A 19127-nucleotide genomic window follows, 5' to 3' on the forward strand; every position below is an offset into this window, starting at 1 on the left:
AGATAGAGGAATTAGCATGGAATGAACAGAGCAGAAATAAAGAAGACCATTCAATTTTCATTACACCAAAATTGTTTTAAAAAGTTTACTACTATAATAACTAAATATCCAAAAGTCATTCTTTTGAATTTCAAAAAAAAATATACAGAAATTACAAATACTTCAACATTGCCAGATTTTCGCTTACCATTTCCCAGGCAAAGATGTGCTGGTTGAAGTAATACTGGATTTGTTCATTAGCTATGTTGATACACAGCTGTTCAAATGAATTAGAAGGAAAGTTTTCAAAACCAAAAATATCCAGCAATCCAACTGACAGATGATGATTTCTGAAAAACAGAAAAATTATTACAAATACATCAGACTAAATTCTACATAAAAGACTAAATCACCTATATATATGATCTAAATTTTATCATCAACATTTTTCAAATCTACATGAGCTGAATAAATAAAAATTTATATCTAATTATGACAAAGCCCTCAGCATGAACTCTAACTGATCTTTTAATGTCAATATCATTTTACATACACAACTATTTCCTGTCTAGAAAACAAAAACATTTTTATCTTTATGATAGTGTTTTTGAATTTTTGGCAAGAAATTATAGCATTTTGAAGTATAATATTACAACACTTAATTGCTCACTTGTCTCCAGCCTGTGCTGGCTTCAGTAACGTGTTGATCCTATTCACCAACCAGCTGAACAGACGGCCATACAGAGCTTTGGCCATGGCGTCACGAACATTGACAGCCTCTGCCACAGAGTTGTGACGCACTATCACCTCTCCTCTGGCTACCATTCCACTGGTGGTCAGTGCTTCCAGCAACTCATTGGGGTCAATACCCAGTAATTCTGACACTGAAAAAAAAAAGAATATCCTTTGTAATATTTTCTATCCAACAGTGGTTGTTTCAAGCTGCCATGAGATACACTATCAACTTTTTTTTTTTTTTTTTTGTTCAAATATAAGATCAGAGAACCTTACACACTGCCATACCAAACACATTTTAACAAACAGAATCTGCAAGTTCAGGTTTTGGCACATTGGCAGAACTGTCACACGTAACACAATTTACCTGCCTATATCTAGGGGCTTATATATTTGGCCACATTGCTAGAGTGTCACACCTAACACATTTCATCACAACTTACCAATATCCAGAAGTTGAGGGTTGGCCACGTTACTGGACTGGTTCTGGAACTCTTTCTCAGCAACACAGAACTGAATGTTGCCTATGTGGAGAATACTGGCAAGGACACAATGGATGGAGGTCACCTCCTGCACAAACAGTTGGGAAGTATGAGAATCATAGTTCTAATGTTTTTATACTGGTATTCATAATTGTATATACATGCAAAGCAAAGAAAAGTTTCCTGATCACAACAAATATTGAATTTAATCAATACAACTATATAAACATAATTAACTGAGAAAATATATTAATATGTAGTATTATTTTCAAATAATTCATCACAATAATATCATCTATAGTTACTGTAACTTTTCTATATACAAAGATTAACATTTACAACATGTACCTGTGATTTGAAGCCAATGATTTCAAAGCAGTGTTCAATAGTTTTGAACCTAACTCTGTTTATGGACACTGTGGCTACATCTGAGGGAGTGTAGCCATTGAGGTACCTGAAAAGTAAACATTTTAAAATTTAAAAGTTTATTTTGATATTTCTAAGACAACATAACACAAGAGATTTGATACTGATAAAAAACTTGTCAAAAGAAGTTTTGTGATGACTTGATTACCTGTCCATTGCTAAATATCAGTAATTTAAACTTTGGATATTTAATGGTATAATTTCAGTGTTCAGTGAAAGCGTCAGTGACATAAGACACAAGCACTGAAGTATTTTGAAATTGATATAACTCATTTAATTGATGATGAATGAGCTTTTTTTTTACCTGAACTGCGTGTTGGGATCAAGGTGGTACTTGTGCTGCTTGTCCAGGACTGGCAGCCCATCATGAATATAGTATAATATATGAAAGTTTTTCTCACCACTGGAAGACAGAGAAAATGTAAAATGTAATCTTCCATGACCTTTGTACCGACTAGATAAAATAATTTTACAATCTGTCATGTTCATTTGGAACCTTCATGTATTTGTAATGTAATTTTTAATATTTAGTGAACTGCAGATACACTCTCCATATTATACAGCAAACATTTTATCCACCAAAAAATACATGAATATAATCTAATAGATTAATTCAAAATATGTTATCTGAAAAAACATCTTAGCAATAGTGAATATACATTACTGCTCCCATCCTTACCCTGACTGATGTATCACTCTGGATTTTTCAAGAAGATATTCTGAAAGCTTTGCTAAAAAGGAAAATAAAGACAGAAACATTTTAAAATTACAAGTAATATAATAGTTACAAAGAAAGGAAATGCATTTAACAAAGTCACCACTTATCAGATCATATGTGTAATCTTTATAATGTATTTATCAAAAATGAATTATTTTCATTTCTGTTCAGTTCTCTGGGTCATGATCCAAATCATAACAGGTGTTAGAAATACACACTCAGGCTTCGAAAGAGTAATATAAATAATATGAATATAAAATATCATAAAAAATCAATTAAAAAATATTACACACAGGATTAAAATTAAACTTTACCTCCAATTACTTTCCCAGTTGGAGTGAACACCATTTCCAGATATTTTCCAAAGCGGCTGGAATTATCATTGATCACAGTCTGAGCATTGCCAAATGCTTCTAGCAGTGGGTTCACTTGTAGAATTCTCTCCTCCAGGGTTCTGTTGGGAGCCTAGAATATTTTTGGTGCGCAGTATACCATTATACTTCACACATAGTTTTTTCTTATAACCAATCACACCTAGCACATTCCCTTCATCACACCTAACACATTTTTGTCTTTACATCAAACAAAATTGCACCTTCAGCACAACATTCAAAGTCATTATAGTTTATCTACACAATCCTTCTTATTATAAAACAAATCATTTTCAGTATTTGCTTTAAATTTTTTTTCAATTACCATTGGATTTGATCACCACTGAAAGTACTTTCTAAATAAGAAATAACTACTCAACTCTGAAATAAATTACTTAAATGTATACATATAAAATAACTCCCATGTTAAATACACACCTTTCCAAGTAAGGTGAGCTGCTGGACCATAAAGTTGGCACTCTCAGTTTTCCCTGATCCAGATTCTCCACTGATGACAATACACTATAATAAAAAAATCAAGGTTTTATTAATAAGTTAATAATTTTATGTCAGTTAAGAATTTTTTTTTTATATACAAACAATTGTTGGTGTAATTTATCACACTTTACTGCATTTGTTGTTCAGCATAGCATACCCGACTGTATTTCCTGCTCTACATAGCATACTAGATTGCTTTTGTTCAGTATAACATACCTGGTTGTGTTTGTTGTTCAGTGTAGCAATACAATACAATACAATACAATAAATTTTATTTCATGTCGGTTACAAATTGAATGGAAACATTAGCTTTACAGCTATTCTCCGACTGTATAAGGACAAAAACATATCTACGATAATGCAATATTACACATGAAGTCTAGTAAAAAAAAAAAAAAAAAAAAAAAAAAAAAAACACCTGATTGTGTTTGTTGTATTATACAGCATACCTGATTGTGTTTTTTGTTCTATCTAGCATAACCTGAGTGTGTTTGTTGTTCTGTGTAGCATACCTGATTGTGTTTGTTGTGCATCATGGCCTGGTAACTTTGGTCTGCAACTCCGTAAATGTGTGGAGGGTTGTCCTTTTTTGCTGCATTCCTGTAAGTCTGTGCATACTGTAATCAACATATTATAATCAGTTTTATGAAAGATCATCTAAAAATCAGAATGGTCTTAAAAAGCTTCAGTTCCATTAAATGGTCCATACAAGAGTTTAACATGTAGATACATTTTCAAAAAGAGCAGCTGAATTTTTCTTTATTTATCAAAATTCCACACGTAATACCATAATCTAAATCCTGTATTTAATTTCATTTTGATAAGATTCTACCTGATCAGAATAAACTGTAAGTGGCTTGAAGGGGTTGACAGCCAGCAATATATCACCAATATAAGTATATATCTGTCCTTGGGTATATCTGTGGAACAGGTGATCTACTATCACATCCTGATAATGAAACAACTATTTTACTTAGTAACAAAATAAATAAATAAAATATCACATGTTTAGTATTTAAGTAACTGTCAATAATCTAGTCATATAACTACATTTTAATCTAGGCTATAATTACTTTTTAGTCATAATTTAAGGAGTCTTGGTGTAGGGAATTATTAACATCATTCACAAAGCAGTCATAATTCATCTGCCAATGTCTTCAAATTCAACTGTTAAGAAATCATAACATACCTCTTCCAGATTTTCCAAGGTAGCCAGATCATCTACAGTCTTCATGGTGGATTTCCTGGATATAGGCTTAGACTTCAGGCGGCCATGTTTTGTTGTGATCTCTGGCTCGTGAATTGTTCTTTCTGTCTCAGATATCAATGATTTCAATTCTGCTTTTGCCTGAAACATACAAAATTCTAGAATATCATGAAATTTGAATCTCTAAATATGTTTTACAAAGTTCAAACAATGGTGTAAAAGCAACATATACTAAGTAAATCCTAGATTCCCTCAAGGATTATTCTCATGCAATAAGTGCTTTTTGACTTTTGGCCTTTTTTTCAGACTACTTTTATCTTTACAGCATCTATCAAACAAAAAGGAACATTTATAGTTGTATTTTATAAGTCTAAGCAGTTATTATCTAATGAAAGAATGATGAATAATAAGACAATAAAACACAATGAATCATAAATCCTGAGAGTAATTTAAACAGTGTAGGAATAAATGGAATCATTGTTCTTCCCCTTCTAATTCATATATATATCTATCTAGATATATATATAATTTTTGTTAGATTATTCTGAGCTTCAGATTAAATATGTGCCAACTTCTCCACATGTGTGTGCTTATAAATAAGTGGACATGAATGGGAATTTGAAAATGAAGAACCACTGGACCTGGAAATCACTGTATGATGAAAAAAGGATACAACATGCTTGCAATTGGGTTCTACCAGAGTTTTCAGCTATTTTGAAGTATCTGATAAAATGCTTACCCTTGCTGTATCCCTGGGCACTTGTCTTATGAAAGGATGCTGCAGCAGGTCTCTTATAAATGGACGGTTTGTAAAGTCTTTTATCACACAACTAGAAAGAAACAAAAAAGTCTTAAGTTTAGTCTTAATAATTTTACATTTAGTCTTAATAATTTTACATCCACTGAATATGTATTTTGCTCTGCTGATATCTATTTTCTTTTATTAGCTGGAGATTTCTATTCTCTAGCAAACTAAAAAATCTATTTTCCAGCAAAATAGCAAATATATAATCACATAATTATCTTCTGCTAAATCTCATTCACAAATTTCAGTGATATGAAACAAAAAATCTTACCAGCTTATAAAATCCAGAAAATCATCTGACCACAGTTCTGGCTGCTGCACTGTAGGAGGTGGGCTTCTGCAAGTAACACAAGTAATGTCCTGTCATCACATTGTCCTCAATTAATAAGCATCTTATTTCCCAGTATAGATACTTATTAACAAAAGGACCATTTAGACGCAGTGGGCTGAAGCAAGTTGAATCAAACAGGCAGACTCTTGAAGATAAGCTTATTTTACAGATTGCTTCATGCGATAATACATTTGTGGAACTATTTCAGAAAGGTTTACTGCTATTTCATTAATATATTATCTTTTATGGAAAATCCCTGAAACACTCCATTCTGGTACATTATATGCTGCAGCAATTGGATCCTAACCTTCTTATGGTATATAGCATGTAATTGCATCAAATGTAAAAATAAATTACAAAAACCATAATATATTAGCCATTTATCTTAATTATTCTGCCAGTATCATGTGTACTTCCATCTGTGCATACAAATCTCAGGCATCAACCTAAATCGACCTCTCTACTTAATCAACATGAATGTATCATGAAATAAGTTATTTTATTTCTATGCAATGAATTACAGTTTTTCATAAACACCCTTGGAAGTGCATTGCACATTCCAATATTAAATATGAAAATAATATGAATGAAATAATATCACCTCTCGTATGCAAATATTATTACAATCCAAAAGACAACTTTCTTTCAACTGCATATACATATATGGGACAACAAATATGTTACATATTTATATAAGTTCATTTTTAACATAATTGAAATCAAACTTCAATGTTAATAGCAATATTCAGTAGTTGCTTTATCCTATAAAATAGAATCAACGACTGACAAAAAAAAATGCTCTTTAAAGCCTGAAAATTTATTGACAAACATATATCACTTCACACTTAAGTCTTTTCAAGTGAGAAGCTCTGACCCAGTCAAGTTCTGCAATCTTCTCAGTGAGTACATGAACTGGACTAACAAACAGAGACAAATCACTAAGCATTTTGTATGTATTCATTGCCCTCTATAAATATATCACTTTAACAGTAATTTACTGCCTGATAAATCACTGTCTAACAACAGAAGCTTTACATTAATGACTTAGTTCAGACAGTGAAATTAATTATGTTGCCTTGTGTGTTCTTATTCCACATAAGAATAAAATGGAATTTTAAACAATACAGCAAAGTTGTCTAATGGACAGACATGTAACTGACAAAACTATTGCTTTATTACAGATAGTTTGATGTTTTATTTATTCCGAAACACTCTTGACAATTAAAAAAAATTATTTGAATATCTTGAAAATATTTTCTTATATCCTAAAACCCTAAATTCAAGTTATTTCAGATTTCACAGTAAAAAGTTTCATTCCAGCACATTTTTTCTAGTATGATAAAAGAGGACCAGAAAAATTTTAACATTCTGAGAATTTTTTTTTTCTGAAAGAAGTTTTTGTTGTCAAACAAAAAATAACATTACCTAAATATTGGGATATCTTACTTTGCTGAAATAGTCATTGATTAGATAGGGACCCAGTGCTTGTTTAGAGATACACAACAAGCTAAACATTTTGTACAATTCTATTAAATTTCGTCTTTTATCTTCTTTCAGCAAGACTACATGGCACTGTGTTAGCCACAGCATAAGTTTCGGGAAATGTTCTCTGTACAATTTTGTTATACTAAACCAACAGCATGTAGCAGAAATGTATATAGTCTGCCATATCTGCCAACCCATTACTGGGCTATAATATTGATAGGATTGTGAAGTTTCCAAGGAGATAATATAACTGTCAACCAACTGAGATGTAGGTCATTATCATTATTACATGTACTGGCTGTCACAATGTTGGGTAAAAGAACATATTCAGATGCGAAACTCCATGCACTACTGAAGCCAACTGGGGACAACAAATAAGCCTGAAGGGAAAACTCCTTTTTGTGATTTTAAAAATAAAATGAAACTTAAAAGAAAACATATTATAGATTAGAACAACAAAACATTCCTTTAACACTGTCTAATCTTTTATTGTGCCATATTTTTTATTGTGGGTTAACAAATTAAGATAGAAACATTACTTAGTACCTTGGTGGCTGGAACATCTGAGGTAAATCTATTACAGAGTGATGCAGTGCAATATTGAATGGCAACAATGGAAACACTAGGATTCTCATAATAAAAGCATTAGTTTCTAGCAAATATTATTTTAGCACATGTAATTATATTTTCACAATTAACATGGGATAGTGAAGATTACTGTGTCCGTCGCATACTACATGTAAGTGCATATAAATGCGCATACAAATCTGTGAATAAGCAGAAATGTGTTATGATTTGGTCTACATCAGAAAGAAAAAATCGTCTAAGCATGCCTTTTAAAGTACTATTTCTTAATGGTTAAAGAAGATGCCCAAACTAAAATCAAAGTAGCGAAGATAAAAAGTACTGCATATCATCTAAAGCCTAAACAAGTCTTTTAAGGCCATTATTTGTAAAACAGACATGTCTGCATGTTCTACCTGTCTATCATCTGACTATCATCAAAGCTCTTTCACGAACATTTCAGATAGTTTCCTTATGTTTTTTAAAATCAACATTCTATAACCTAAGCATAAAATTGATAGATAAAATAACATGCTAAAGAAGGTTTACCCTACAAGTCAACACAGAGGCTCATTAGCTGGTCTAACTGTCACACTACCAGTTGGTAAGTGGCAATTACGTGAAATGGGAAGAGTGGAGGCATCCATAAACTGTGAAATTTGCCATATTTCCTATCAGAACACATGGAGCACTTCATGCACATCACAACAGGCCACCTTAATTGTCTTGTTCCACAACATTATTTTCAATATTTCAGATGTTGCAGATAATGTTTCAAATCAAAAACAAAACATCCCTTTTATAGTAAAATATTGGCATGATATTGATTGGTGGAGTAACTGTTTGCGTTTGTTACATTCAATGTGTTACTGGATTAAGAAGCTAAAACTTGCACTGGCAACTGCAAAGTAACAGCTTTCATAGAGATAAAAAAAAAAACTACCACAAAAAGATTTTAAAAAGACAAATCATAAATTGCTATTATATCACATCACTTATTAATTTCAAAAAGTCTATGTGATTTGCATAGTGTAGTAAATTACTTTTCAGATGATTCAAGCATCATTACAATCTCAGCACCATTTCACAGTTATGATGCTCTCCATATTTAATTTCTAAATAAATAGAAAAACAATGGTTAATCATTAATCTGCATATACAACTTTAAAATGCACCTTTACTTAAAAAATATTTAATGATTTTAAAAACTCAAATTGATGGAGATTTTTAGATACATATTTCACATCCACTACATATCCAATAAATGTATTTCACTGAAAAATGATTAAAAAATTAGAGTATTTTTCTGTTACCTTGGAATTTTGAAAAGCACTCTCATAGGGTGTAACTCAGAATGGGGAGGGTCACCGTCTGCTAACTCGATGGCAGTTATCCCAAGTGACCAAATATCACACCGTATATCGTAGGAGGAATCCAACTGCTGCTCACATGCAATTACCTGAAAGAGGTGATACAAGTATATCCGTAAATACCAAAGTTCAAATCAACTTGGCATTGAGAATTAATGACTTCTGCAGTAAAAGAAAAAAACTTATTGATGTATATCTCTGCCCCACATCTGGTTATCTTATCCTAGAAATAACACAGAGATCCGTGTGATGGTTCTCCTGAAATGCGCAAGGTGTGACAAAGTTTGTGTTTGTGTTGAGCAAACGTCAACTCTGATCAAAGATAAGATGTGTCTCTGACTGCTAAAAATAATATATAAACATGCCTGGTCATACACACCTCCCATGTTATGCGCAAGGCTGAGTCCAGAACTTCACCAGTGATCAGTCAAGTTCAGAAAAGGTGTTCATACATAAATTTTAGTTAAAGTTCCCATATATTATTTAAAAATTGGATTACTGACAGCCTTTATATTACTGTGATCATGTCTGGTTGCATGATCACAGTAAAAATTGTCAACAAAGACATTCTACTTTTCAATCAAATCTTAAAACTTATATAAATCTGTCATGGTTTATTCTAGGATTAATATAAATACTAGTATCCACCAGTATCTACTCATGTGCATTAAACCATTCACCTGTTTGATGTCCTTTTAAGGTTTTGATTGAAATAATTAAGTTACTAAATAAATAAAACATTGGATAATCTTCGTAATTAAATCATTATAATAATCAATATCATAATTGAATAGCAAGTACCAAAGTTCAACAGGAAATCATGTTTAGACAATTAAACTTATACCAAAATTTAAGTTTTTTTTAAATTTGTACTTAACCAAAACATGAGAACAAATATCAATTTTGAAAACAACAACAACAAAATATTTTAGACTTAAATCATTGCTAATTTAGAAATGAACTGTTGATAATTAGTGAAAGGCAACATTTTTCTAACAAATCATTTCTCTTGATAAACAGTAAAATATGGTCAAACACAGGATTGTTTCTCAAACAAAAAATTATTTCAAAACCCTCATTTGATATAGACAGCAGAAGCCCAAAGACACAAAAAAATTAAAAAAACATAATTCTCATGACTGATACTGAAAACGTGTCTCACCTTACCACAGTCAAAAATTGTCTAAATTATTCATAACTGTTGAACAAAGCCAGTGCCTGATCCACCCAAAGTAAACATAACACAGCTTTAAGGGTTGATTATCCTATAATACCGCTGTTTGCTGTGTCTATATCGTCTCTACAGAAAGAGCACCGCTACCTCGGCAGTCCTTTAGTCAACATGTCACCACCAAACACCATATAGTGATTTATTAGATGAAATTATTACAAATCATTTGTGGTTATAATTGGTCAGGTGGTCTCACCTGTGGATGGTTACCCCTGTGGTAAAATTAAAATGTTATTACAGTGGTCAGTTTCCAAGAGACACGATCATCGACATAATGGACGTTGGTGGATGTTGGATGACCTTTGTGGGCTCCCATTCACGGTTTGTTTTTGCGAAACTGATTGAGCCACACAAGTCAGTATTTATGATTTATGGTATCACATCTGCTTTTATGTAATAATCAAGATAAGTAGCTACTTTTTATTCCTATCAACCTACATAAGACAAAAAGTGTACATTTTTTCCATATAACCATCTTTTCACTCTATATTGAATTTCATGAAAATTCTTTTTTATATTAAAGAATTTTTGTATGAAGTATACCAGTGTGACATTTTGTTCAGTTGGATCAGCCACACACTTACAAGCAAGGTTCTTACTTTGTTTGTTCACTACATCATAAACATTTACAAACAAATTCTTGGTTTATTGCATATGCTTTACCTGGAAACTTTTAGATACCATGGTGACGGTAAAAGGTAGCAATGATTTTATGTCATAGCACAAAGGACATCCCATCAATTCCCAATTTACATTAAGACTATAATCTAGCAGAGTATCCCCTGTAATGTTCTTTATCTATTTGCTTAATCAATGAGGGATTATGCTATATAGCCCATGGCTCACTTTCCTTGCAGCAAATTTGCCCAAATACTACGTAGGTATATTTGAACTTGGCTAAAATGCCATGTACATGTATCTTACTGTTTTTACTACTGAGTATATCTAACATTGTCAAAAAATTAATTTTGATTTAGTTCTCACTATCTTGACTAAAAGTAAATTCATTCAAGATTATCCAAGCTTATCCATAACTTTCTGGATATACCTTCTAAAACATGCACACAAAAATGTCAATCAGAATCTTTTATTTCAGTTACCCACAATAAAAAAATGAATATTCTTATGTCTAAATATGTATTGCTTGCAAAATTACAATCAAATTACATACTTTATAACATAAAAGACCTATTTAAGACCATGTCACCATAGTTATTATATGAATATACATAAGTGTATGTATCCTTGTTTACTTACCTAGTTACTTATGTTTTTCCATTACCTTTTACACTTACCTAATCTTGTGATTCAAATTAATTAGTAGGCAGTGCCAGGAGCTACCAGCCTTAATTAAGTCATGTCAGGTGCACTGTAGGTAACTGTGTACTTAGTCACACTGACAACGTGATACACAATGTTAAAACGTTTTCCAAAAACCTTTTAATCATAATCAATACCTCCCAAACCAAATACTGTTGGCTTTGACTCTGGTTAATGTTTCAAACTGCTCTGCTGCTTACATCATTTTACCTACTAAATGTCCATTTGGAGCTATTTAAGGTCTGTTTTATCAGTGGCAATCAAATATTGTTGTTTTTATCACTTTAATAATACCTTTTTATGGCCTGGATTTAAAGGAACAGTCAGGCAAATGCATTCCCAATTTTGATAACAGTGTGTTTGTTTCCCCTTTAATTATATTCTTTTTTGATATATTTTTGATTATCACATATTTCTGTGTGATCCTAATGTTTATAAAAACACCTTGCACGTAGATAATACAAATTTTAAATGTTTACTAAAATCTGAATGTTTACCAAAGGCCTTATATATGGGTTTTAAAAATTGTTTCACTATCCTAATATTTTCAAACCTCATTTGTTGTTTTTCTTCGACTAAATACCAAATTAATTCTGCTATGAATGATCAATTTTAAATAAGCAAAATTATCATTTGAATGTCCATAAAATTATCCATTTATTTAAATATCAAATATGTCACTGTCATACATTTACAGCTACTTAACACTATTAACTTAAATTGAAACTGGTAAAAATGATGTCACCAGCTCAGAAAGTGATCCCCATGTGCTGTTTGCCAGTATGATCACCTGGTAAAATCAGATATTTGTAAGTTCAAGTTGGCACAGTTTTAACTGGGCTTTAATCCTACCTCTGGTGCCATCCAGAATGGTGTTCCCACTGATGTCTTTCTTTTGGCGAGAGGACTGCTCAGATGACCACTTACACCTGAATCAAAAATAATTGTTAAAAAATTCATTATAAAAAAGATACACATACTCAGTACTAGAATCAATGTGTTTGGATAATATGGGAAACTCAGATACCAGTACATGTATTTACAATGAGACAAAGCATAGACATGGAATAACCCTCTCCTGTGGTAATTTGAAATGATGTCCATTGGGGTCTTAGACAGGGAAGCACTGGAAGTTGTCAAATGACTATATAGGCTAATCATGCTATTCATATAATTGATATCAAACTTACCAAAGTCTACCAATTTAATGTCAGCATCTTCTGTTAGCAAAATGTTGTATCCCTTGATATCTCTATGGATGATGTGGTTGTCATGGAGATAGTTGATTGCAATCATCGTCTGCTTCAGAATATGACCAATTAGGTCTTCACTCAGGTGGTGGCCATGTCGCAGTAGATACTTTACTATGTCTGATATGGCGCCACCACTGCACAACTAAATTACAAAAGAGACAATAAAGAAGAATTATCTAATACACGAAAATGTTTTCAAATATAGATGAAAAAGTGTTTACATCATCTACAAAATCTCTGTTAACAGTTGTATATTTTTTCACAAATTCTTGATTCACAAATTTAGGCAAATAAAATAATCAAGGTCATTTTACAGAAAACATGTAAAAGACAAAATTTGTTTCATAATATTATTGGCCACAATCATCTGACAATCCATGATAAATAACAATTAAGGCTTTCTTGTAAAAACCTTGAATATTATAACCTTGGATACATTTGAGCAAAGTGGTACATTATCATCTAACATGGGTAACGGGGACTTAAGCACATAAATCATTACGATTTTTTTTTATTCAAATGAAACCAGATACCCAATAAATTACAAGGTCTGAAATTTAATTAAAAATCTATATCAAACTTCAAATTAACTAAAAGGATAACAAACTTCTGAAAGTACAAAGGACAAGAATTGTCTAATGCATGTATGTTTTGAATCTAATGCATGTATGTTTTGAATCTCAAAATTGTATATCCAAAAGCATTTAATCTATATAATCTTTATTTTCTAACAATATAATTTACTTCATTGAAGATTATCTAGAAAGTCAGCCTAATAATCTTAAACCTGAAAAAATTATAAATGGACTTTTATTATTATAAAGTTCTGCAACCTTCATTATATGTACAGGTATTAATCTCAAAAACACACCTTTTAAAAATACAAGACAACTTATTAGCTAAGTTTTCTTTGTTTGCTATGGACACCTATATCACTTCCTTTTCTAAAAGAATTTGGGGTTAGAGTGGCACTGCCTGGACCACTTGTCTGACACCGCATTTTCTCACATGTTATTCTCCATCTTCATTGACAGCAATTTCAAGTTCCATTTTAAGATGGGGTCAAATCAGTACAACAAACTTCCATTTACATGTATCTACTACAGTAAAGAGGCCAGAGAATAATCATTTGGTAATGCTAGTTTGGATATTAAAGAACAATGACTCAATAACAACGCTTGCAACCACCATTACTGACACTTGCCTTTATGCAGTTAAGACTTCATTGTTTTCATGTAGGAAAATCTAAAACATATCAAACTCCCAAATTCTTGCAGGCTGCAACAAATGAAATATTCAAAACAAAATGTGAGAAAAAAATGAACATCATAACATTCTATCAGCCCCATCACTGACCTCCATCGCCATCCACAACTGATCTTCCTCTGGGTTTGTGCCATGGCGTTTCAAGTACAGGCCACAGAATTTTGGAATATTACAGCATCCACCAAAATCCCTTAAAATAAGGTATTCTTCTTCTACCTCTTCTATTATTTCGTGGATGCATTCCAAAATTTTCACTGCCACCTTTTCACCTTGAAAAAAATAAAATAAAAACATCTATCATATTTTCACTTTAAAACTAGAATGCATTGTGTACAATCATTTAATTAATTTATTTATAAAACAAATGAATCAATCAATTAATTACTTAATTTCTTGACATTCATAACATTTTAATTTGGCAGAAAGTTAGTCAAGATGTCAACAAGGTCTGCATTAAAACATCTAACCACATTATAACAAACTTGAATTCTTGGTATCTATGCAATTATTTTGCAATCAATATCATTCACAAAACGTACAAGGTTGTAAAGGGATGTAATTACCATGTCAATTAAAATATTTCCCCCGCATTCCTTCAAAACCAGCCATCCAGGTATCTATGAATATTTTATCTAGTAAAGTAAACTTGGGCCAATTAAGACACCTGTACATGCTCACACCCATCCTCACACTTACTGCATTCTTTTTGTAGAGGAATAAATAAAAAATTAACAAACACTACTGATCCAGAAAAAAGTATGAAATACCTGTCTCCTTATCAATGGCAGAATACACATCCCCATATGTACCATTTCCAATCTTCTCCTGTATTTCCAGGTAATCATCTGGAGAAGGAAGCTCCAGGAATTTAATAACTGAACTGTATTGAGAGTACATTATTTGGTTGCCACTGATGCTTCAGCCTTATGTCTTCCAGTCAAGAGCTTTAGCTATGTATACAAAGGTACAGACAGGACATCCTCTCATGATTCTGAAAACAAGAAAACACGACATTAATTAGCATCGGTTTTATCCATACCAATACCACAGTTACCAAATCCCCAAACAACAACCACTACCTGAATACTGGAGCCTGTGAAATGCCATGTGATACTGAAAATATGTATACCTCTCACTGAGACTATATCAGATATCCATTTCATAAAGCAAATATTTAATCTAACTTAACTGTTTTGAAATAAGTGAACCTAGTTTCTCAACTTAAAAAACCCAGTTTACAACACAATGTTCACCAAGCTACTCAATGCTCAGCTGCACACTAAAATTCCTTTTTCAATTTTTCATGAAAATATAACTTCTTTGAATGAAACTACTTATAGTTCCCATGTCTCTTACCCTCATTAGAGTTGCCTGTCTTCCAAACCCGACTCTGATTTGCATAAACAAAATATTTCTCAAGTTTCTGTCCAAATTATGACCACAGCTACTATGGGGGAGCCTCAAAACATGACAGCCCTTTTTTTCATTATGTCAATTCCTAACCCTCATAAACATCACCTGAATGCAACTTTAACCTCATTTCCCTTTTAGCAGTGTAAATCCATTCCATGTTCAGTTTTTTTAAGCAAAGATGGATAGAGGGTAAACTGCAAGCACTTTGTAACACATGGCACTTTTATTAATTGATTTGAATCTGATAAGAATATACAGGTAATAATATACAACATGCACAATGCAGAGAAATAGTAAATCGCACACATATACAGAGAGAGAGAGAGAGAGAGAGAGAGAGAGAGAAGGGTGATTTATTTTATCAAGGGCCATCTGTCCTCACATTATCAGTAAGGAAAAGTTCACGATAGACAGTAACTAACAAAATAACATGTCAAGTACTTTGTACTTGTGCCTAGTTTGCCTTGAGGAGGTACACAGGTAACAAAGGACATTCCAAACACATCCACATAATACTTGACTTAAAAGTTATCAGGTAAAATACTGGCAAATATCCAGTGAATTTGAGGACATATTTCATGCTGCATAAAAAAAAAAAAATGCTTAGAATGACATACACAACCACATACACTAATGCTGGTTCTTGAGATAAGACAATATTCCATGTTTAGTGCTATGAATCACTTCACTAAGTTTGAAGAAAAAAAGTTTACTCAACTTTTACATCAAATGCATTGAGAAGGATTCCATGTTAAAATAATAAATAAATAAATAAATAAATAAAAAACTGACATATTAGAAATTGACCTGCACTTCACTATTATGATTTGGTCCAATAAGTTACAGGAAAATATTAACGGCTACAGAAGCAGGTGACACACATGTATCTGTACATAAAAAGAGTTTCAGTTGCACTGCATGCACTTATTTAACTTAAACACATACAGTTATTACCATTCAGTACAAAATAAGTCTTGGGTGTGGCTCAGACAATGACCTAGGATCATTGATAATGGAGAGTGAGTAAACTTAATAAAATACAAAAATAATATCGACTGGATATTGCTAGCTTGTTTTGTCCAATAAGTAATTTGATATTTTGATCAATTATCGAAAAAAAAAGTTTTTTTTTCATTATATTCTGCTAACAACAACAAAAAAAAAAACTGTAATAGACTAATGTGAACCTTATTTTCTCAAATCTTGGGAGAAATTATAATTTCAGTTTAAATAAAACATATCTTAATCCAGAAAAAAAACACAAGTACATTCTGACAAATAAGGTCCAGAATTCACAAATAATCTATATATGTACCTATATATTAAGAAACTGCTGTTACACTAATAACTGTGTCACACCTGTGACAGGTATACAACATATCTGAAACCACACCCATCTAACAGTGCAACTGGGACACTTGTACTTTGGACTGGTAATAACTGCCACTCATATACACATTATAAAAAGTAGCAAAAATCAATATTTACTTTCCTTTCTCGGTGAGAAAAATTTAAAGGTACCAAATACAATATTGTGCAAAGACAAGATAAAAATCAAGTGGGTTTCTTGGGAGACCAGTATCCAAAGTACATCTTTCTATATTTTTACCTATAGACATTTTGTAATAGTCTAAATAATTGGTTCACAATCTTTTATATTTAAGACTTGAAATATCTGCTGTCTGCAAACCCTTAAATACTGTTGGTTTATCAATTAACAAAATACTTACACCGTGCAAATTGCCACCCATTGCTTGCTGGTCACTCAAATGACCCGAGGTAAGATTGCTGGTCTATAATTAACATGAAAACCTTATTTTAATACTTTGTATATTCCATAGTCTTGATGGTTGTAACATGTGACTGATAATGTGTACTAGTGTACTCACTAGGCGTGGTGAAAACCCTCTGACATATTTACCCTCCGCAGCAAAATGGTTGTTAAACCATCTCAAGGCTGTCTGGTAAACACTTGTTGTAGTGCTGATTACGAGGTATGCACACACATGCAGGGATAAATATTTCACCACCAGAGACTTGCATTAAGTCATCTTAATTTGATTTCCATTCTTACCTAACTCTTGATTCTCAATAGATAAAAGCAAGAATGTAAAACAAAAATACTTTTATGTACTAATGATAAATTCACATTTGATTGCCTGTATTCTGTTAATAACCACACAGTAGCCTTTTAAATGGATAAACTTGAATGCAATCAGTTTTCATAACCAATTAACATAGAGGCTACACTGACTATATACGCCATCTAAAGGTACATTTCAAGTTAAACCTGCTGTCATTAAATGCAGGTTCCATCCAAATAAAAAACTGTTAAATGTTTCCCCCTTGAACAGTCCACAGCACTAGATGAGGCAATCAACTTGAACTTCCATCAACAGTGTTAACACATATAGAGAACCATGTCATGGCCAGTGGGTAATCACAGGTAATATACACTGCTTAATTTCTACTTCATATAGTTCTTCTTGAACAGGCTCCTTCTTCAAGACTGTCCAGTCTTCCACAAACACCCAGGTTTCAAAGGACTGTGTCTGTTCTAATGCCATGCATGCCATGAAGAGGTAAGTGAGAAACTCAGGGTGGTTCGTCCCACCACCTGTTACAGGACATACTAAGCTTGTCTAATATTCAAATGGTCAGCTTGGGGTTGCACAGGACACCCCAGAGCACCATGTGCTCTAAGGTAATACTTGGTATTTAATATCAGACACATGTAAGACAATGATTTACTGAAAACGGTCTGGCTCCATGTGCTTGGGTTAATGTGATTATCCAAAGGTGGGGAGACTATTACAGGTTGCTTATCAATTTACTGTTGTCTTCAGTTTTTTTTAGCCTGCCAGTTTTCTTTTATAAATTGATTTATAGACTGAGCACAATGAAACATAATAATGTAGCCAGATTATATTACACGTTAGCCTCCTTGCTTGTGTTTACAAATGTTTAACAGCTATCATTCATATTCAGAATATCAAACTAGAAATGATGATTGGTTTATTTACAGACTTGCTCCTACACTAGTGAAATCTGAATGGTTATACAAGTTGTAGTTTTGGTTTTATGTCAGCAGGATGGGATGAGATGAGAAAGACTAAAAACTTTAATACATTGTCATACAATACAATACAATAAATTTTATTTCATGTCGGGTATAAATTGAAAGGAAACAGCTTTACAGCTATTCGCCGACTGGGTAAGGACAAAAACATATCTACAATAATGCAATATTACACATGGTTATACATGTAGCTCCTTGTGAAAACGCAGTGTGAATTACGTATACAGCATTTTACTGGTCAAATAAACAATTTATGTATCAAAATGAGAAAAGTCCAATCTTACCTGGTTATCCAACTATATATATGGGCTAAACTACTCCATCCTCATCAAGACGAACACCTGGTCTCCATAGCAACTATAGCTAACAAAGTGAAACCATACATAAATCAATATATCAACTTGCATGGCACGCAAAGTAAATGACAATTCACATCACTAGGATATTGGGGCTTATAAGCCCTATCAATAATTTGCACCTCATATTAATCATTGTGTCCCCCATCTCCACTGCCTCCCCCCCCCCCCCCCCAGTTTTTTTTTTCCATCTCATTGTTGAATTATTTGTTCACAATCTGTGAACAATAACATTCAC

At 32.4% G+C, this 19127-nt stretch overlaps 1 protein-coding gene across 12 annotated transcripts in view; it reads right to left on the reverse strand.

Annotated features, from left to right (window-relative positions):
• LOC106174232 (myosin-IIIb) overlaps positions 1–19127 on the reverse strand; it is a 46896-nt gene that overhangs the window by 27234 nt on the left and 535 nt on the right. For 11 of the 12 annotated variants that reach the window (XM_087004147.1, XM_087004148.1, XM_087004150.1 and 8 more), the window contains exons 2-20: positions 18818–18896; positions 14809–15032; positions 14132–14310; positions 12713–12917; positions 12375–12451; positions 8915–9060; positions 5493–5558; positions 5156–5246; positions 4399–4557; positions 4042–4158; positions 3722–3826; positions 3150–3233; positions 2655–2805; positions 2302–2353; positions 1927–2025; positions 1545–1650; positions 1158–1284; positions 650–863; positions 188–329 (exon numbers count right to left, since the gene is read on the reverse strand). In XM_087004147.1, the coding sequence (XP_086860273.1) occupies positions 188–329; positions 650–863; positions 1158–1284; positions 1545–1650; positions 1927–2025; positions 2302–2353; positions 2655–2805; positions 3150–3233; positions 3722–3826; positions 4042–4158; positions 4399–4557; positions 5156–5246; positions 5493–5558; positions 8915–9060; positions 12375–12451; positions 12713–12917; positions 14132–14310; positions 14809–14938 (2250 nt within the window). In that variant the 5' untranslated portion in view covers positions 14939–15032; positions 18818–18896. Of the gene's footprint in view, positions 1–187; positions 330–649; positions 864–1157; positions 1285–1544; positions 1651–1926; positions 2026–2301; positions 2354–2654; positions 2806–3149; positions 3234–3721; positions 3827–4041; positions 4159–4398; positions 4558–5155; positions 5247–5492; positions 5559–8914; positions 9061–12374; positions 12452–12712; positions 12918–14131; positions 14311–14808; positions 15033–15397; positions 15703–18817; positions 18897–19127 lie in introns of those variants that run through there. The other variant, XM_087004140.1, reaches the window with a different exon arrangement.

This window comes from Lingula anatina, chromosome 2, assembly GCF_051362555.1.
Source record: "Lingula anatina isolate TDL-2025a chromosome 2, LinAna3.0, whole genome shotgun sequence".
In the NCBI taxonomy this organism is placed as follows: domain Eukaryota; kingdom Metazoa; phylum Brachiopoda; class Lingulata; order Lingulida; family Lingulidae; genus Lingula; species Lingula anatina.